Source organism: Nerophis ophidion, linkage group LG22, assembly GCF_033978795.1.
Source record: "Nerophis ophidion isolate RoL-2023_Sa linkage group LG22, RoL_Noph_v1.0, whole genome shotgun sequence".
Lineage (NCBI taxonomy): Eukaryota > Metazoa > Chordata > Actinopteri > Syngnathiformes > Syngnathidae > Nerophis > Nerophis ophidion.
In genome coordinates, this window is record NC_084632.1 from 6,377,618 (window position 1) to 6,399,460 (window position 21,843).

The 21,843-nt window shown below is 40.6% G+C and overlaps 1 protein-coding gene and 1 long non-coding RNA gene across 5 annotated transcripts in view; both read right to left on the minus strand.

The window, feature by feature from the left end:
- Window positions 1-486: 486 nt before the first annotated feature.
- LOC133540493 (uncharacterized) lies at window positions 487-5,294 on the minus strand. The gene is made up of 2 exons (XR_009803646.1): window positions 2,869-5,294; window positions 487-2,697 (listed from the first exon to the last, which is right to left on the minus strand). It is a non-coding gene; the product is annotated as an uncharacterized LOC133540493 (long non-coding RNA).
- An 823-nt stretch (window positions 5,295-6,117) lies between these two features.
- Window positions 6,118-21,843, minus strand: part of arhgef18b (rho/rac guanine nucleotide exchange factor (GEF) 18b) — a 128,716-nt gene continuing 112,990 nt past the window's right edge. For all 4 annotated transcript variants that reach the window (XM_061883132.1, XM_061883131.1, XM_061883130.1 and 1 more), the window contains 3 exons: window positions 15,129-15,480; window positions 9,790-9,936; window positions 6,118-7,091 (listed from right to left, as the gene is read on the minus strand). In XM_061883132.1, the coding sequence (XP_061739116.1) occupies window positions 6,877-7,091; window positions 9,790-9,936; window positions 15,129-15,480 (714 nt within the window). In that variant the 3' untranslated portion in view covers window positions 6,118-6,876. The remainder of the gene's footprint in view (window positions 7,092-9,789; window positions 9,937-15,128; window positions 15,481-21,843) is intronic.

Sequence of the window (21,843 nt, forward strand, 5' to 3'; positions counted from 1 at the left end):
TGTCATGTCGATGTCTCTCTTGTCGTTGCTACCTGTCGTGTCGTATCTTGTCTTGTCAATGCAGCGTTGCGGTAAGCTATGTTTGATTGCGGGTTTTAGCTTACTGCCTTTTGTACCCTGCTTCCAAGTTTGTCTTTATATTACATGTACGACTTCTGATTCCTGCTCGATTCCTGCTAGCATCCACGCTAGGCCTTTTTGTTTGTTATCCGCCCACGTGCGCGCTTTTGGCTTGTACCCTTTGTTTGTTTTTTGTCTTAGTGTTTTAAATTAAATCATGTTTTCTCACACCATGCCTGCCTCCATCTCTGCATCTTGGGGTTCGTCACCAACGAACTTCGACACTTACATTCACGTCTTGCTCATGCCAACTTTCCTTTGCATTCCGGAAAAACAAACAGTCAGGTAAAGATTCAACCTAATATCCCGAAAACATGGTCTGATTACAAGAACATTTGACAAAAGAAAATGACCTTTAACTCAACATTTGGCCGGGCGAATGAACTGAACATTTATTTGTCAACCAGCTGAAGAATAATTGCAAACAAAAACACTTTTTCAACAGTTTCACAAAGTGTAATGATTAAATTAAGAAGAGCGTTGGTTGGTTTTGCAAGTGTAGATTTCTTTTTCTTTTTTTCAGGACTCAGTATGAAAACACATTGGAAGAAGAAAGTGAACATGGGTAGGAGGAGGAAAGAAAGAAAGAATCAAAACCTTTTGTTTCTTTGCTTGAACACCATCTTAAGCAGGGCACACACATGAAGACAATCAGGTTGTTTCTGTCAAGATTTCCCTATTTCCAACAAAAAATTCTGTCTTGCACTGCAGGTGCATCAGAGCCCGAACAAACAGGCTCAGAGCTGTCACCATCATGAACACAAACTTGTAATAAATAATTCACCCCATACAATATCCTACCCTAATACCCAACTGTGCAATACGTCCAACACTGATTGTTATTACTTTATTACTCTGGTACTCTTGTTTTGTTCTGTATATTGTACAGTATTTAGGGACCGATGTCCCAAAGGGACAGAGGACCCTATTGGATTTCTAGTATTTTATTATTATTCTTTATTCTTATACCGCCTCCTCTTTGAGCTGTAATTTGACCCCCTTAACATGCTTCAAAACTCACCAAATTGGACACACACATCAAGGTGGGGCAAAAATTGCGATCTAATCAAAAAACCAAACCCCAAAACTCAAAATTGCGCTCTAGCGCCCCCTAGGAAGAAAACAGACAAAACCGCCTCTAACTCCCAGTAGGAATGTCGTAGACACATGAAACAAAAACCTTTATGTAGGTCTCACTTAGACCTATATTTCATACACTGACAACCCACAGCAAAAATCAACAGGAAGTTTGCAATTCCCCCTTCAAAACAAAAACTGTGTAAAAACAGTCACCTCTTTTCAAACATTATCTCCTCTGAGCGTGTTTGTCGTGTCGGCTTCAAATAAGCACAGGAGAGAGATTGAACCCTTCTGATCAAAATTAGATGAAAGAGTTTTAATTACTGCTCCGATTTGGATTTTATGAGCCCTCAAAGAACCGCTGCTCTGCTGCTGGTGCACTGCTGCCGTCTCAAGATGGCGGCACCCTGCTCAGACAATACTGCCTCTAAGTAGGAATGTCAGAGACACATGAAACAAAAACCTCAATGTATGGCTCACTTAGACCTCTATTTCATACACTGAAAACCCACAGCTAAAATCAACAGGAAGTTTGCCATTCTCCATTCAATACAAAAGCTTCTCTCCATTCGCAATACATTAGAGCAGGGTTTGGGAACCTTTTTGGCTGAGAGAGCCATGAAAGCCAAATATTTTAAAATGTATTTCCATGAGAGCCATATAATTATTTTTTTTTAACACTGAATTCAACTAAATACGTACATTTATAAGTAAGACCAACATTTTTAGAGTATATTAAGTCTCGCATCTTTTAATAAAATTGTTATTTTTAAGCAAACCAATAATTAATAATATACTTGTTGAACAGGTGCGGTAGAAAACAGATGGATGGATTAAAATGCTTGAGAATATTTTGTATTTTGAATGTTATTTTTAACACGGTGATTACCAGCGGAATTATACATTACTTATCGTGTTAAGCAATGTCAGCTAAGATTTATCTGCGAGCCAGATGCAGTCATCAAAAGAGGCACACCCGGCTCTAGAGCCTTAGGTTCCCAAACCCTGCATTAGAGTCTCAAGATGGCGGCAGCCTGCTCAGACAAAACTTCCTCTAACTCCCAGTAGGAATGTCAGAGACACATAAAACAAAGACCTATATGTAGGTCTCACTTAGACCTATATTTTATACACCGACAACCCCCAGCTAAAATCAACAGGAAGTTTGCAATTCCCCCTTCAATATAAAAGATGGCTATAAAGACTTGGTCCCATCCATCACTGCTTGCAGCTTCAATTTGTAAATTGTCTTTTTCCTTCTTTATTATGAATTTTCGGCCGGAGCGATTTATAATCCGAAAAATACGGTACTGTACTGTGCAATCTACTAGTAAAAGTTTCAATCAATCAATAAATGTGGCTTTGTGGTGGGACACAACGGTGGGTGTGCGATGTAAATATCGGAGCACATCCAAGATTTAGAAGATCTTCATGTGTGTACCTCGCTTTAGTGTTGGAGAGGGAGGACCACGGCTGCCAGTGCACTTGACTTTCATGCTACAAGAAAACAAACGAGAGGTAACAACCAACGCACCTTCACTTTTCTCAAGAGAGCGTCATGACGGTCTATTTAAGAAAATACATTACAAGTCTGTACCTTATGTAAGAATAACATCACACACATTACATTATGTACACAAATCTACAAAATATACATCAACTACTCACTCCATGGATGCCATTGTCATGTTTCTTCAGTCACATGACCACAGAGGTGTCACAGTGCCTGCTAATGAGATGTCATCAGCAATCAACGCGCACACAGTCACTATGGCCGGCACCTGCAGTTAAAAAGTGTCATGTTCCAAAACAAGATACAGTGGTCTCTTTCTGACAAGAAAATGACAGGCCGGTGAAAGTGAAGACGTGAGCGCTTTTCTAACTTCCCTGCGTGAGTACAGCTCGGAGAGGAGGGGGAAGCGGGTCGACGTGGGGGAATGTGTTAACGTTTTCCAACTTGTGCACCGCATGACTTTAATTAAGGCAGGCCTGGGCAGTTATTTTGCCTCGGGGGCAAAAATTGTTTTTTCGGAACACTAATACAAAACCTCACGATATTGTTTGATTGAAAGCTAAAAACCTTATGACAGACCGCCTTAAAAAAAACGGAATGGAATTTTACTTTTTTTTTTTTTACTAGATGAGACAACCAGAATGTACATGAAAATAAAGAACGTGGGATTTACAATATTAACTATGAAGGATAAAACACTGAATATTGGCAACATATGAACGTCACACCCGCTCTCCAATAACATATTTTAAAATCAGGGGAAATGCAACGAACAGCGAAATAAGGACACAGAGGGTAAAAAAACCACCTACAATCTGATTTACCGTATTTCCTTGAATTGCCGCCGGGTATATAGTATGCGCCTGCCTAGAATTACTGCCGGGTCAAACTCGTTTCGCTAAATAATTAGCGCATGCTTAGCATTACCGCCGGCTCAGGATTAACACCGGGTCAAACTCGTTTCGCAAAATATCATTTTTATTAGCGCATGTCTAGAATTTCCGCCGGGTCAAACTCGTCACGTCACGAGTGACACTTCACCTGTTATCATTTTCAATCATTTGAAATCGCATAAAGGGAAGAAGATTAAGAGCTATTCAGTAGGATTTAAGGTCCAAGCTATTGAATATGCTAAAAAGAAAAGTAAGCAGCTATGTTTTATTAATATACCGTAGCTGCGTGTGTCAAATATGAGTCATTAAATGACTCCCGCCTCCTGGTGGTAGAGGGCGCTAGTGATCCTTCTTGCGACAACTCGGCTGCAGAAGAAGTGACAACAAACAGCAAGAGTGAGCAGCGATCGTTTAATTTTTCCTCTCGCTTGCAATTTTAACATGGAGGATTACACATCTAAAATAAAAGTTTTCTAAACTGGACTTTCAATCGAAGCAGGAAGTAATAAAGGAAGATCTCCATCGAGACAGAGAGACTTTTAAAACCGAAGAAAGATAAGGAAGACTTCTATAAACAAGTTATCGATGCTTTTGATCAGAAGAAGCTGCGCTTGGACTTCATTTATAAGTAAAGGTAAGACCACAATAACGTTTTTTTTAATTAAATGTGCTTTTCATGATGGCATCCTTACACCTCACTCAAATTTATAAGCGCAGGCCTAAATTTACCGCATGCCTTTGGTAAGTGCCGGAGTGAGAAGAGGTTTTAAAATAATTAGCGCATGCTTGCCTTTACCGCGTGCCTTTGGTAAACGCCGGAGTGAGAAGAGGTTTTAAATTAATTAGCGCCCTGGTGGCAATTCAAGGAAATACGGTATCTGATACATCACTAAGCTTTAGAACTTCATTGTAAAAATCTCCTTCCACGTCTGTCCCTGACACCCACGTTTCAGGCTGACTCTCTGTGGAAACGCTCCCCACCCACACTGCTTGGTGCATCGTCTGAGCTGCTGTGACTTAGATGACCATAGTAACTAATTAGATGACCATAGTAACTAATTAGATGACCATAGTAACTAATTAGATGACCGTAGTAACTAATTAGATGACCATAGTAACTAATTAGATGACCGTAGTAACTAATTAGATGACCATAGTAACTAATTAGACAACCATAGTTACAGATTCCAACCATTGAATACTTTGTATAGTTGAAGACTTATGGTCATTAGAAAACATGAGTGCACATCATAATGGCAACTATACTTTACATCTTAAAGATCGAAAAAAAAAAACATTTTTGCGACTGCCCGGCGGGCCAGACTGAAAATCTTAACGGGCCGCATGTGGCCCCCGGGGCCTTAATTTGCCCAGGTCTGCCTTAAGGGTTTGTCATGCGAGTCTCTGCAAAATGGAAGTACAGGAAAGTACAGTCGCGGTCAAAAGTTTACATACACTTGTAAAGAACATAATGTCATGGCTGTCTGGAGTTTCCAGTAATAACTACAACTCTTATTTTTTTGTGATGTAGTGATTGGAGGACATACTTGTTGGTCACAAAAAACATTCATAAAGTTTGCTTCTTTTATGAATTTATTATGGCTCTACTGAACATGTGAGGGTCAAAAGTATACATACAGCCATGTTAATATTTGCTGACATGTCCCTTGGCAAGTTTCACTGCAATAAGGCGCTTTTGGTAGCCATCCACAAGCTTCTGCTTACATTTATGACCACAAAATTGGTGCAAATCAGCTAAATGTGCTGCTTTTCTGACATGGACTTGTTTCTTCAGCATTCTCCACACGTTTAAGTCAGGACTTTGCGAAGGCCATTCCAAAACCTTCATTCTAGCCAGATTTAGCCATTCCTTTACCACTTTTGAGGTGTGTTTGGAGTCATTGCCCTGTTGGAGCACCCAACTGTGCCCAAGACCCAAGCTCCGGGCTGATGATTATAGCTTGTCCTAAACAATTTGGAGGTCATCCTACTTTTTCATTGTCCCATTTAAAGCACCAGTTCCATTGGCAGCAAAACAGGCCCAGAGCATAATACTACCAAGACGGTAGGCATGGTATGGTGTTCCTGGGATTAAAAACCTCTCATTTTCTCCTCCAAACATATTGCTGGGTATTGTGGCCAAACAGCTCCAATTTTGTTTCATCTGACATCACATGGACACAGATAACACCTTCTTGAGGAAAATTCTGTGGTCAGATGAAACAAAAATGGGTGTTCCACCAGGACAAGGACCCCAAACACACTAAATCAGGCTAGAATGAAGGTTTTAGAATGGCCTTCCCAAAGTCCTGACTTCAACGTGTGGTCAATGCTTAAGAAACAAGTCCATGTCAAAAAATCCAACAAATTTAGCTGAACTGCACTGATTTTGTCAAGAGGAGTGGTCAAAAATGTTAGCAGAAGCTTGTGGATGGCTACCCAAAGCGCCTTATTGCAGTGAAACTTGCCAAGGGACATGTAAGCCTATATTAACATTGCTGTACGTATACTTTTGATCAGTCACACTTTCAGTAGAGCCATAATGAATTCATAAAAGAAGCAAACTTAATGAATGTTTTTGTGACCAACAAGTATGTGCTCCAATAACTACATCACAAAAAATAAGAGTTGTAGAAATGATTGGAAACTCAAGACAGCCATGACATGATGTTCTCAACAACTGTATGTAAACTTTTGACCACAACTGTATTTTGCCTTCACCAGCCGGGCAAAAATATCAATCAGTGTCTAAACACACACTGATAACATTCACAGTTCGATGTCTTCATTATAGATCTGTGCATTTGTTCCTTTTTTTTTTTTTAAAAAGGGACCATAATAAAAAGTGTCGGCTTAAAATGGAAGGGGACCCGTGATTGTATCCAGGGGGTACACCGCCTTCTGCCTTCACTCAGTCCCATGGAGGGAAGAAGATTTTAACAAAAGGTGTTGAGTTGATCATTTCTAGGATTAGAAAAATATCCCTAAAAAGGGTCGTTAAGAACATACAATCAGCTACAAAGCATTATAAAAAGACCCCTAAAGGTTGGTTCAAGAGTCAGGAATGGAGTATTTACACTGTGCAAATGAACCACCAAGCAAGTGTTACTGTTGACGCACACGCCAAGTCTAGGTCAGTCTGGTCTTCACATCGTTGGACTTCTTTCACTGACAATGGCTGCCATCTTTGGATCGATTCATGTAAAGAAGCCAAATGTTTGGCTTTAGAAGAGAGTAAATAAAACAAGACCGGCGTCCCTTGATGTGAATTCAGAAGAAGATGACATCTTCCTTGTTGAGGTCTTCTGTGCTGATGTAGGCCGGAGGTGGCGGCGGCATGTGGGGGTCATGGCAGAGGCCCTGGGCCGGCAGGATGGAGTGAGGCTGAGCGAGAGGCAAGGGAGGCTTGTGGAGAGTTGCAGGGTGGCCGGTGCTAGGGATGGTAGATTGGGAATCCGGCCCGGAAATGTCCAGAGGGGTTGGATCTGATGAGGGTTTGATTTGAGAACAAAAACAATTAAAAGTTAATTTGACAGTTGTTATTTTCATTGCGTTCTGTCATGTTTATGGGTGTGCAGCAGCCATTAATCACAGCGAAGAATGGCACACTAAGGGATGTTTCACAGGGAGAGGCAGGGACTGATGGCATGGAATCAAATAATTAATTTAACTGTGTGTGTGTGTTACCATGAATTGATTTACGTGGACCCTAACTTAAACAAGTTGAAAAACTTATTGGGGTGTTACCATTTAGTGGTCAATTGTACGGAATATGTGCTATCTACTAAGAAAAGTTTCAATCAATCAATCAATAAATTCTGGCAATTCTTACTTAATGGGGACATGGCTGTGTTTACACAGTCACCTTTAGTGGACCTCTGAAGATATGGGGCCAAAATAACAAGTCCTCTTAAGGGTAAACTTTTTAAATGATAGTCAGATCCATTCTATATCCTTCTATATATGGTAGTTGGAGTTGCAGACAACTTCATTACTGCTACATAGCAGTTTTCAGTAATGTCACAGAAGATGCAGGATTTACTTTTACATTGAAGTGGTGAAACTTCCTAAAAGAGGACAGCTGTAGTGCTGTATTCTGAGGACCATGTCATATTTAATTTGAAGTTTTTGTTTTTTTAAATGGTCCTCAATAGTCACGTAAGAAATTGTGTAAATCAGTGGTTCTCAAATGGGGGTACGCGTACCCCTGGGGGTAGTTGAAGGTATGCCAAGGGGTACGTGAGAATTTAAAAAAAAATATTCTAAAAATAGCCATAATTCAAAAATCCCTTATAAATATATTTATTGAATAATACTTCAACAAAATATGAATGTAAATTCATAAACTGAGTAAAGAAATGCAACAATGCAACATTCAGTGTTGACAGCTAGATGTTTTGTGGACATGTTCCATAAATATTGATTAAAGATGTATTTCTTTGTGAAGAAATGTTTAGAATTAAGTTCATGAATCCAGGTGGATCTCTATTACAATCCCCAAAGAGGGCTCTTTAAGTTGATGATTACTTCTATGTGTAGAAATCTTTATTAATAATTGAATCACTTGTTTATTTTTCAACAAGTTTTTAGTTATTCTTATATCTTTTTTTCCAAATAGTTCAAGAAAGACCACTAATAATGAGCAATATTTTGCACTGTTATGCAATTTAATAAATCAGAAAATGATAACATAGTGCTGTATTTTATTTCCTCATCTCTTTTTTTCGACCAAAAATGCTTTGCTCTGATTAGGGGGTACTTGAAATAAAAAAATGTTCACAGAGGGTACATCACTGAAAAAAGTTTGAGAACCACTGGTGTAAATTATGCAAAATGATTGAAATTTGGTCCCCATGAACCATAAGAACTCTTTTTCCCCAGGGTCCCCAGTAAGACTGATCAGCACATTACTTCATCAATCCAGAGATTTAAAGACGTGTATGAGCTAACTAGGCAGTGGCCATTTTACAGCATTTTTTTTAAGCCTCCACAACCTGTAGTGCCCACGAGTCATGATCAAAAACTTGGTCCCCATTCCAAATGATAACCAGTATGTGTGTGTGTTCTGGCAATGCTTACTTAATGGGGACATGGCTCTGTTTACACAGTAACCTTTAGGGGACCAAAAAAACAGGTCCCCTAAGGGAAACCTTTTTAAATGATGGTCAAATCCATTCTGAAGATGCCTACGTGATTTTTAAGCTTTGGCCCATAAAACATGTATACTGGTTAGTTTGAGTGTGAGACATTTGCACAGAAAATATGTCCTATAAGAGGACAGCTGTAGTGCTGTATTCTGAAGATCATGTCATATTTCATTTAAACTTTTTTTCTAAATGGTCCTCAGTAGTCACGTACAAATTTGTGTGAATTATGCAAAATGATTGAAATTTGGTCCCCATGAACCGTATGAACCAGTAAGACTGATCAGCACATTACTTCATCAATCCAGAGATTTAAAGACGTGTATGAGCTAACTAGGCAGTGGCCATTTTACAGCATTTTTTTATGCCTCCACAACCTGTAGTGCCCACTGTGGTTGTCCCCACAAGTCATGATCAAAAACCTGGTCCCCATTCCAAATGATAACCAGTATGTGTGTGTGTTCTGGCAATGCTTACTTAATGGGGACATGGCTCTGTTTACCTTTAAGGGGCCTCTGACGGTATGGGGACCAAAAATACAGGTCCCCTAAGGGAAACCTTTTTAAATGATGGTCAAATCCATTCTGAAGATGCCTACGTGATTTTTAAGCTTTGGCCCATAAAACATGTATACTGGTTAGTTTGAGTGTGAGACATTTGCACAGCAAATATGTCCTATTAGTGGACAGCTGTAGTGCTGTATTCTGAGGATCATGTCATATTTCATTTGAACTTTTTTTGTAAATGGTCCTCAGTAGTCACGTACAAATTTGTGTGAATTATGCAAAATGATTGAAATTTGGTCCCCATGAAACGTATGAACCAGTAAGACTGATCAGCACATTACTTCATCAATCCAGAGATTTAAGGACATGCATGAGCTAACTGGGCAGTGGCCATTTTACACCATTTTTTTTTTATGCCTCCACAACCTGTAGAAAGGGTGGTCCCCACAAGTCATGATCAAACACTTGGCGCCCATATCAAATGATAACCAGTAAGTGTGTGCGTGTGTGTGTGTGTGTGTGTGTGTGTGTACCTAAGTGATGATGCAGGGAGGGAGGCATAGGAGGCGCAGCAGACAACAGGGGTTGCTGGTTGGGGCTGACGGAGCGCTTAGCTTTGAGGACGTTGTCGTCGCGAGCAGACAGCTTCAGTGGAAGAATCTGCTTCAAGTCCACGGAGGCTGGGGAAGGAGGAGAGCGATTAACACGCTTTTAACAGTTATGATCAAAATTATTCAACCCCCACACAATTTCGGTGTTTTAGCAAGTTGGACATTTATTCCGTATTTTGTTTATAGTCATATGAAATAAAGATGCATTAAATACACAAATGCAACTTAAATTACAACATTATATTTTGTAACATACCAAACAGTGTCATTTCTCTTAATATCTCATTGACAAAATGATTCAACCCCTTGAAGATCATAACTCTTAAGAACAGAATTTGAATAAGGTATTTTCAATCAGGTGTTGAAAACACCTGTAGATGTGATTAGAACCATAACGAGCAACAATTAAACTGATTGAAAAAGACTGTGACGCTCAGCTTCTTGTAGCTGGTCAATGGTGTATTTGCAACATGGTGAAGTCCAGGGAGTGGTCAAAGAAGTCAAGAGAGGAGGTAATTTCTCTTCATAAGAAAGGATATGAATATAAGAAAATAGCAAAGACATTACACATTCCAGGAGACACAGTTGGGAGCGTAATTCGCAAGTTTAAAGCTAAAGGCACAGTGGAAATACTACCTGGGCGTGGTAGAAAGAGGATGCTGTGTGCAACTGCTGTCCGGTATTTGAAGCGTACAGTGGTGAAAAACCTCTGGGTAACATCTGAGGAACTACAACAGGACATTGCAGAGGGGGGAACGCAGGTTTCGTCCCAGACAATAAGGCGCGCACTACGAGATGAAGGCCTCCATGCCAGAACTCCCAGGTGCACCCCACTTCTGACTACCAGGCACAAGAAAATAGACTCCAGTATGCCAAAAATCATCTGGTCAAACCCCAAAGGTTTTGGGAAACTGTTCTATGGAGTGATGAGACAAAACTGGAACTCTTTGGGCCTATGAATCAACGTTATGTGGGGAGGAGAAAAAATGAAGCTTACAAAGAGAAGAACACCTTGCCTACTGTTAAGCATGGTGGGGGGTCAATCATGCTCTGGGGCTGTTTCTCTGCCTCAGGTACCGGGGAATCTCCAGCACGTTCAAGGCATTATGAATTCTATTTCCTACCAGGATATATTAGCTGCAAATGTCACGAAGTCAGTGACGAAGCTGAGGCTTGGGAGACGTTAGACCTTCCAACAAGACATCGATCCCAAGCATACCTCCAAATCCACATCAGAGTGGTTGCAGAAGAAGGGCTGGAAGACTCTGGAGTGGCCTTCACAGTCGCCAGACCTAAATCCTCTAGAAAAGCTGTGGTGGGACTTGAAGAAGGCAGTTGCAGCACACAAGCCCAAGAATATGAATGAACTGGAGGCTTTTGTCCAAGAGGAATGGGCTAAAATACCTGTAGATCGATGAAAGAAGCTTGTGTCCGGTTATGTATCACCTTTGAAGGATGTCATTACTGCCAAAGGCTGTTCTACTAAGTACTAAAGATGCATGGAACTTGGGGTTTGAATCATTTTGTCAATGAAATATTCAGAAAAATGTCCTTTTTTGGTATTTTATAAAATACAGTGTTACAATTTAAGTTGCATTTGTCTATTTGACACATCTTTATTTGATATGACTATAAACAAAATACGGAATGAATGTCCAACTTGCTAAAACACCAAAATTGTGTGGGGGTTGAATAATTTCTATCACAACTGTATAGTGAAATACAATTCTTACACTCAAGTGGAGCAGCTTGGCTGCTTGTTATTTGATAACAAGCAGAGCGTCGTTGCTGAAGTGATCACAAGTAACCACTCAAATGCTAATGTTTTATAATCATTTATGATGTAATATTATTCTGGAGACTGAGGAATACCTCAAGTCTTGTCATAGTACAAAACCCAAAAGCAGTGAAGTTGGCACGTTGTGTAAGTCGTAAATAAAAAGAGAATACAATGATTTGCAAATCCTTTTCAACTTATATTCAATGGAATAGACTGCAAAGACAAGATATTTAATGTTCACACTGAGAAACTCTGTTTTTTTGTGTGCAAATAATCATAATTATAACTTAGAATTTAATGGCAGCAACACATTGCAAACCACTGTGTTACATGGCCTTTCCTTTTAATGACACTCATTAAAGGTTTGGGAACTGAGGAGACACATTTTTGAAGTGGAATTTCTTTCCCACTCTTGTTTGATGTACAGCTTTAGTTGTTCAACAGTCTCCATTCTCATATTTTAGCCTTCATATTGCACCACACATTTTCAATGGGAGACAGGTCTGGACTGCAGCCAGTCCACTCTAGTACCCGCACTCTTTTACTACGAAGCCACGATGTTGGAACACGTGGCTTGGAATTGTTTTGCTGAAATAAGCAGGGGCGTCCATTAAACGTTGCTTGGATGGCAACATATGTTGCTCCAAAATTTGTATGTACCTTTCAACATTAATGGTGCCTTCACAGATGTGTATGGCCACTAATACACCCCCATACCATCACAGAAGCTGCCTTTTACACTTTGCGCCTATAACAATCCAGATGGTTATTTTCCTCTTTGATCCGGAGAACACGACGTCCACAGTTTCCAAAGACAATTTGAAATTTGGACTCGTCAGACCAAAGAAGAGTTTTCCACTTTGCATCAGTCCAACTTAGATGAGTTTGGGCCCAGTGAATCCGGCGGCTTTTCTGGGTGTTGTTGATAAATGGCTTTTCGCTTTGCATAGTAGAGTTTTAACTTGTACTTACAGATGTAGCGACGAACTGTAGCGACGAACTGTAGTTACTGACGTGTTCCTGAGCCCATGTGGTGAAATCCTTTACACACTAATGTCGCTTTTTGATGCAGTACCGCCTGAGGGATCGAAGGTCCGTAATACCATCACTTACGTGCAGTGATTTCTTCAGATTCTCTGAACCTTTTGATGTTAATACGGACCGTAGATGATAAAATCCCTAAATTCCTTGCAATAGCTCCTTGATAAATGTTGTTCTTTACTGTTTGACAATTTGCTCAGGCATTTGTTGACAAAGTGGTGACCCTCGCCTCATCCTTGTTTGTGAATGACTGAACATTTCATGGAAGCTGCTTTTATACCCAATCATGGCCCCCAGCTGTTCCCAATTAGCCTGTTCACCTGTGGGATGTTCCAAATAAGTGTTTGGAACATTCCTCAACTTTCTCAGTCTTTTTTTACCACTTGTACCAGCTTTTTTGAAACATGTTGCAGGCATCAAATTCCAAATGAGCTAATAATTGCAAACAAAAAACAACGTTTTCCAGTTTGAACGTTAAGCATCTTGTCTTTGCAGTCTATTCAATTGAATATAAGTTGAGAAGGATTTGCAAATCATTAAGGATTTGCAAATCATCGTATTTTGTTTTTTATTTACCATTTACACAACGTGACAACTTCAATGCTTTTGGGTTTTGTATAAACAACTACTTAAATAACTAACATGCACAAGGCAGGCCAATAAGATGATAATGCCGTGGTGAATAGAGCAAAGAGCAAAAAAGAATATGATGTGAACATGAGCTACAACAGTCCCAGTGACAGATTAGTTCCAGAGTTACTTCACGGCGTCCATCAGACTGATAGCATGACGGGTGGTTTTGGCATCCAGTGATTCGAAAAGCCTGCTGGAGGGTAGTTTGAACAGTTTGTGACCAGGGTGTGCGATGTCTGCAGTGAAGCTCCCTGCCCCTTTCAAAATGACCTTACAATAGTGGTGTAACGGTACGTGTATTTGTATTGAACCGTTTCGGTACGGGGGTTTCGGTTCGGTTCGGAGGTGTACCGAACGAGTTTCCACACGGACATATTAGGTAGCGCACCGCACGTTGTGCAAACAATGCAGAGCGAGGCACAACACACGGCAGGCTAGCAGTGACCGGGCTAGGACAACATGCAAAAGCCAGAGCTGGAAGACCCTCCTGCCTTGTTAAGATCTCCCCTTTGGGAACACTTCGGCTTTGCGGTGCGATACAACAATGGAGAACGGAGGTTTGCCGACATTGTTCAGCAGCAGTAGGGTATGCTTCTGCCAACATATCAAACATGCTAACCCCTTTGAAGCGGCACCACCCCCAAGTCAACCTCGCTTTAAGGAAGAGAAAGAGGAGCGTGGTGCAAACACCGCATTGAAGCAGCCTCTCCTCGGCCAGCCAGGCAGGGCTAACGCAATAACAAATGTTTTTATAGCAGTACATTTAAGACCATCCATCCATCTATCCATTTTACTACCGCTTTTCCCGTTCGGGATTGCGGGGGTTTGCTGTATTGCAATAAAACTAAATTTTGACCCACTTCTATGGTGGAAGAACAATAAGCCCATATATCCTCTTACTGCCAAGTTAGCCAGGCTGGAGGGGGGGAAAGAAAAGTTAATCTGAGGCCGAGTTGACTTGAAACTGTTTAATGTTGCACTTTTTATATGTAGAAGAAAAGTTTTGTCATTTTATTTCTTCTGAGCAACTGGAGGCAGTTTTATGTTGATTAACGTGGACCCCGACTTAAACAAGTTGAAAAACTTATTGGGGTGTTACCATTTAGTGGTCAATTGTATGGAATATGTACTGTACTGTGCAATCTACTAATAAAAGTCTCAATCAATCAATCAAAAAAAGCACTTTAAATGTAGAAAGGTTTTGTTAAGAAACCATTCTGAGCCTTGTCTTATTTAGTTTTTATTTTAAATGTGTTGACCACATTAACCCTGGCAATGGACCCTGTGTGTATATGTATGTTATGCCATTGTTTACAAATTTGGTAAATAAATAACCCAAAAGTGTATATTTTGTTGTTTTCTTACGGTACCGAAAATGAACCGAACCGTGACCTCTAAACCAGGGTACGTACCGAACTGAAATTTTTGTGTACCGTTACACCCCTACTTTAAAAATATGATGAAAGAATGAATGAATGATGAATGACATTGAGCCACAATTTGTCTTCACTGTCATGAATGTGTGTGGAGTAATTCCACTCAAGGTCTCTGATTGTCTTCTTATTTTGCTGCATTTGAAGTCATAGCCAAATGTATCCCAACATATAATTACCGGACTACTTTTCTCCCAAGCTTTAACCCCTGCGGCTTATACAAAGCCACGGGTAAAACATGCGAACTCCACACAGAAAGACCCCGAGCCCGGGGATCAAACTCAGGACCATCTTATTGTGGGGCACACACACTAACCCCTGTTCCGTCGTGAATAACACAGCACAATATTGCGTGCGCCAATATGGCGACTTACCAGTGCTGTCAGTACGCTGGGAGGCCTTCCCGCTTTTGACTCCCTTCCCTTTGCCGCTGCTGAGGGCGGCCAGTTTGGTGGGGATCTGCTGCTGCACTCCCAGCAGTTTGTGCTGCTGGTTGGTGGTGCTGAAGAGGTGGAGCGGCACCTCGGTCTTCAACGGCAGGGTGGAGGAGCCGGCGTCCCGCCGCAACGTCACCTCAGGACGCTCCAAGTAGTCAGCCGGTGCCACGGAGACGCTGCCACGCACGAGGGGCTTCTGGGGCGGAGGGGCTTCAGAGAGGCCGGTGGGGCCGCTGAGGCCGGAAGATAAGAGGAGCTCCCCGTTTAGGCTGCCTGCCAGAGGAACCACCTGAAGGCGGAAAGAAGGCACGGTGAGAAGGAATCGCCTTCCAGTTGTTTCACTTCCTTTCACACTCTTTAAAGGGGAACATTATCACCAGACCTATGTAAGCGTCAATATATACCTTGATGGTGCAGAAAAAAGACCATCTCTTTTTTCAACCGATTTCCGAACTCTAAATGGGTGAATTTTGGCGAATTAAACGCCTTTCTGTTTATCGCGCTGGAGGCGATGACGTCAGAATGTGACGTCGCCGAGGTAACACACCCGCCATTTTCATTTTCAACACATTACAAACACCGGGTCTCAGCTCTGTTATTTTCCATTTTTTTGACTATTTTTGGAACCTTGGAGACATCATGCCTCGTCGGTGTGTTGTCGGAGGGTGTAACAACACTAACAGGGAGGGATTCAAGTTGCATCACTGGCCCGAAGATGCCAAAGTGTCTGCCGCCAGACCCTCATTGAATGTGCCAGAGTCTCTCCACATTTGACCGGCGATGCTAAGGCAGACATGGCACAGAGATGTATGGATAACCTGCAGATGCATTTGCAACGATAGTCAACGAAATCACAAAGGTGAATTTTGTTGATGTTGACTGCCAGCTAATCGATGCTAACATGCTACGCTAATCGATGCTAACATGCTATTTACCGGCGGTGCTAAAGCAGACATGGCACAGAGATGTATGGATAACCTGTAGATGCATTTGCAACTATATTACGTTTCCTTCCACCCACATTTAATGCGAAAAAAACACTTACCAATCGACGGATTTAAGTTGCTCCAGTGTCAAAAGATGCGAAAGTCCTGATCGTTTGGTCCGCACATTTTACCGGCGATGCTAACGCAGCTATTTGGCCATGCTATGGCTATGAATAGCGTCAATAGCTATTCGCTCAATAGCTTCAGTTTTTTCTTCAATATTTTCATACTCCAACCATTTCAATACATGCGTAATCTGTTGAATCGCTTAAGTCGCTGAAATCCGAGTTTGAATCCGAGCTAATGTCACTATATCTTGCTGTGGTATTCCCATTGTTTGTTTACATTGGCAGCACTGTGTGACGTCACAGGGAAATGGCCAGTGTCTTCGCATAGAGCGAAAATAAGGCACTTTAAAGCTTTATTTAGGGATATTTCGAGACCGGTAAAATTTTGAAAAAAATTTCAAAAAATACAACAAGCCACTGGGAACTGATTTTTATTGTTTTTAACCCTTTTGAAATTGTGATAATGTTCCCCTTTAAAGGCCTACTGAAAGCCACTACTACCGACCACGCAGTCTGATAGTTTATATATCAATGATGAAATATTAACATTGCAACACATGCCAATACGGCCGGTTTAGTTTACTAAATTACAATTTTAAATTTCCCGCTGAGTTTCCTGTTGAAAACATCGCAGAATGATGACGCGATGATGACGCGTGTTTGTGACGTTATTGGTTGGAGGGGACATATTAGCGCAGCACCACTTGCGGCTAAAAGTCGTCTCTTTTCATTGCGCAATTACACAGTATTTTGGACATCTGTGTTGCTGAATCTTTTGCAATTTGTTCAATTAATGATGGAGAAGTCAAAGTAGAAAGATGGAGGTGGGAAGCTTTTAGCCTTTAGCCACACAAACACACGGTGTTTCCTTGTTTAAAATTCCCGGAGGTGAAGCTTTACTATGGATCAGAGCGGTCAAGCGAACATGAATCCAGACTACATGTCAACCGGCAGTTTTCGGTGAGAAAATTGTGGAAATAAGTCGCCTCTTACCGGAGATCAGCGGAGCCAGTGTCCTCCTGCTACCGTGACTTCTCTCAGAGACTCTGGCGTCAAAACACCCGTGGCCGCACCCCTCCGACTTTAAGGTACTCTTTAACTCGCTAAAACACTAGCAACACAATAGGCAGATAAGGGATTTCCCAGAATTATCCTAGTAAATGTGTCTAAAAACATCTGAATCGCTCTCACTTGCCCTCGCCTTTTTTTTTTTTAACTTTTTTCTTTTTTCTAGGCCTTCACTCAACTTCCTCATCCACAAATCTTTCATCCTCGCTCAAATTAATGGGGAAATTGTCGCTTTCTCGGTCCGATTAGCTCTTGCTGCTGGAGGCTTACATTATAAATAATGTGAAATGTGAGGAGCCCTCACACCGGTGAGGTCATCGTCTGCTACTTCCGGTACAGGCAAGGCTTTTTTATTCGCGCCCAAAAGTTGCGAACTTTATCGTCGATGTTCTCTACTAAATCCTTTCAGCAAAAATATGGCAATATCGCAAAATGATCAAGTATGACACATGGAATGGACCCTTCTATCCCCGTTTGAATAAGAAAATCTCATTTCAGTAGGTCTTTAATAGTCTTTTTACATAGAGGCGTATCTGCTGACATCTGGCCAGCTGCATGTTCAATCAAAGAGCTGTGCCAAGCAGGAAAGTGTCATTAGAAAACATCACCTCCATCTTCACCTATCGCAAGATCAAACTTGAATGCCAGCTGTACTACTACACAAAATTTCTCTGTATGTTGGCTCCCACTCCATTGGACAAGTTGCAACAGTTTGCGGATTCTGGCATCAAAGATTGCTCTGTCAATCCAGAGCCGTCATCAATAAGTTTCTACCTGGAGGATCCCTAGGTGCTGATGGAGTCACAGCAGAGATGGTGAGAGCTGCACTCACCGCTACCGCCCACCAGATGAACTGAGCTGAAGAGAATGTCCCTCAAAACTGCAGTCATATTGTCTCTTTATAAGAACAAGGGTGACCGTCGGATTCCAGCCAGCTACCGGTCCATCACACTTCTCTCTGTACCAAGAATCCTGAGACGTGTTCACCCCCTCCGTAACAGGCTGGCTTAACTCCCCGTCGGTCAACAGCGGATTGCATTCTGGCTGTAAACATCCTTGCCCTAAAGAGGAGACAATATCGCCACCCTCTTTATCAAGCCTTCGAGGATCTGAAGTCAGCCTTTCACTCCCTGGACAGAAACGTCCTAGGGCAACTCTTGCAAGGTATCAAGTCCTAAAGAAGTACATTAAAATCATTCGGAATCTTTTTCTGTCTGTACTCTACACAGCACTCAGCATTGTCCCACCCACACAACCATCTGATTGGTTACACACAGAGCGGTAACAGCCAATAAGCAGTGTGTATTCAGAGCGCACGTAGTCAGTGCTCGTCGTGATGAGCAGATAGGCGTTAGGCAGCGGACTCTCCCCAAATTATAATAAAAACCTCCCCGTCAACTACTAGTAACATCACTATGAGCCCGTAGACATTCTAGTAACAAACGGCAGCTCAGCTCGCTCGCAGTCCTTGAGGTGAAGGCTAATTTGCTTTTAGCGTAACGTTAGCTCATTTTGCGGTGTGTGTGTTACGGACAGCAAAACCCTGTCTATTATTTCACTTTACCTTTTTCTGTGTTGGTTGAGCTGTGTTGAAGCAGCAAAAAAGGACATTACATTAGAAGAAGAGTTTCTGTCTCTGATAGTTGATATTATAATGTAACTGCATCATAAAACCTACATGAACTCCATGGTGTTCAGGGATGAATTGTCTCTCCTATTGCTATTCTACTATTTTTTCAGCTATAGCAGGGGTGTCGAACTCATTTCAGATCTGGGGCCACATGGAGAAAAATCTACTCCCAAGTTGGTAAAATCAGGTCACGATAACTTAAAAATAAAGACAACTTCAAATTGTTATCTTTGTTTAAAAATAGGACAAGCACATTCTGAAATTGAACAAATCATAATGTTTTTTTGTTTTTTTAATACAATTACCTGTTGCGGTTAATAGCATATACTTTATTTGTCTTTATTTATATTTTCGGAATAAATTATGTGATGATGTTCACTAGTCAACTCATTAGTGTTAATTTTCAATCCATCAAGATCAAATAATAATATCCACCCATTTTCTACCACTTATTCCCTATCTCAGCTCCATTCGGGCAGAAGGCGGTGTACACTCTGGACAAGTATCAAAATGTAATTACAGAATGTTATTTATGTAGTTTGATCGTTTCCCTCGACTCATGTACTAAAATGTGTTTTTTTTTTTAAACTTTTGTAGCATCATCTACAAAGATACAAAAGATTGCTATTGCGACATCCAGTGGACACATTTATAACTGCAGTTTCCTTCATTCCAAAATCTCAGGTTATGTTTTATACTTAGCAAACTCATCCCGTGGGCCGGATAAAGCCTGTCCGCGGGCCGTACGTTTGACACCCCTGAGCTATAGTTACATTAATCATTAGTAATGGAGCAGCCTAGTTTTGAATGGCAGGGTCCCTGCTATCACATGTTGACAGAAATATAACATTTGTATAATAAAAATCAACTACAGGCTTTCCAAATGCTGTAATAAATTAAGCATGATGAGTTGAAACTGTTTAATGTTGCACTTTTTATACGTAGAAGAAAAGCTCTGTCATTTTATTTAATCTGAGCAACAACTTGAGGCTGTTTAATGTTGATTAACGTGGGCAGAATTGATATAGTGTTACCAGTGTTAAAAGGATAAATAAAGCCATTGTTTACAAATTTGGTAAATAAATGTATATTTTGTTGTTTTCTTACTGTACCGAAAATGAACCTCTAAACCGGAGTATCATATCTTTCTCACAATTACACATTTTTTTAGAGGTGTCGGGGAGGGGGGTTTTATCAACGTGCATTATCAGTAATGTGATGACAGGTGATATTTGGACAACATTCCTCATACAGTTAATAAAGAATCATAGATGGCCCTCAGCAGATTTTGTGGATGTGGTAATAAGAGGTTTAAAAAAATAAAGTACTATCTATCTAAACAATTTATGTTGAACATTTAGTGGTAAGAGTTGTTTCTTGCTACATCATGCGTCGTAGCTTCACTCAACCGCATATATTTTAAAGCATATTTGAGATATTTTTGGCATAAATTAAGCATCATCAAGCCATAACAACATAACACCATGGAAGTATCGGCAACAAAAAGAGACCAAACCAATCACAGCGAGCTGTCCAGCATCAAGGCTGCTGATTGGCTCAGCTTCCGCCAGCATTGTTATATTGGATTCTTATAATATTACAAACCTTGTTGGGAGGGTCCCAAACAGGTATTTTACTAAATTATCAAGCTATGAAAATATTGGATTTTAAAGTTAACACTTTGCGGAAAGTCCAGATTATAAATTGTTAATTTTTTCCAACGCTTTGAACCCTGCAACTTATAAAAAGGGTGCGGTTAATTTATGGATTTTTCTTCACCCGGGGGCATAATGTTCAATAGTGTTCATTAAACACAAGCATTTGTGATTTGGGGCTATATAAATAAACATTGATTGATTGATACACTAAAATTGTGTTTTGTTGTTTGTGCTATGGCACCATCTTTTAGACAAGTTTGCTCACTGCAGGTGTTGCGGATTAATCATGTACTTATTGTTGTACTGCCGGAAGTAAAAGCATCCGAAGCGTTTCTACTTGTATGGCTTCTTCAATCATCACTCTAAGAAACTTTTGTAAGCTTTACAATATAACTAAAACAACTCTGAATTACTAAATCATCCCATGTATGATGTCTGTAGGAGTGTTTTCATGCATGTCTGTAAATGCTATCGTAATGTAATGAATCTAGCAATGTTAGCATTAGCTAATATGCTAACACCTTTACGAGTGCCTGTGTTAGTGTTATCAACTTACAGTCGCATTATTTTTGTCTTGTTTTCAGTTCACCAAAATGTCACCGTGGAGTTATTGAGTCTGTTTAGCTGATTTGAGGGTTAGCTTGCACAGCTAGTGGGTCCATGACGATGACTTCTATTTTGTTTGATCAACCGTTTTACTGCCGTGTTACAGACACCGTTTGGAAACAATAAAGGTATGTAAATACATATTTACAAAATATTTGTGTAAATAATTCATTTCACAACGTTTATATACCTGCGGCTTACAGTCCGGTCTGGCTAATACAGTGGTTCTTAACCTTGTTGGAGGTACTGAACCCTACCAGTTTCATATGTGCATTCACCGAGCCCTTCGTTAGTGAAAAATAAAAAAAAATAAAAATTTCAAATTCCAGACAAATTTCTATGATTTTGGTAACACTTTAGTATGGGGAATATGTTCCAAGTCAGTCGTTCTAAACCAGGGGTCGGGAACCTTTTTGGCTGAGAGAGCCAAGAAGCCAAATATTTTAAAATGTATTTCCCAAAGAGCCATATAATATTTTTTTTAACCCTGAACACAACTAAACGCGTGCATTTTAAGTAAGACCAACATTTCCAGAGTATAATAGGTCTCTTATTCTTTGTAATAACATTGTTATTCTGAAGCTAACTGTGGAGGGCGCGTGGCCTACGGGCCTGCAGCAAAGCAGGATGTTGCCA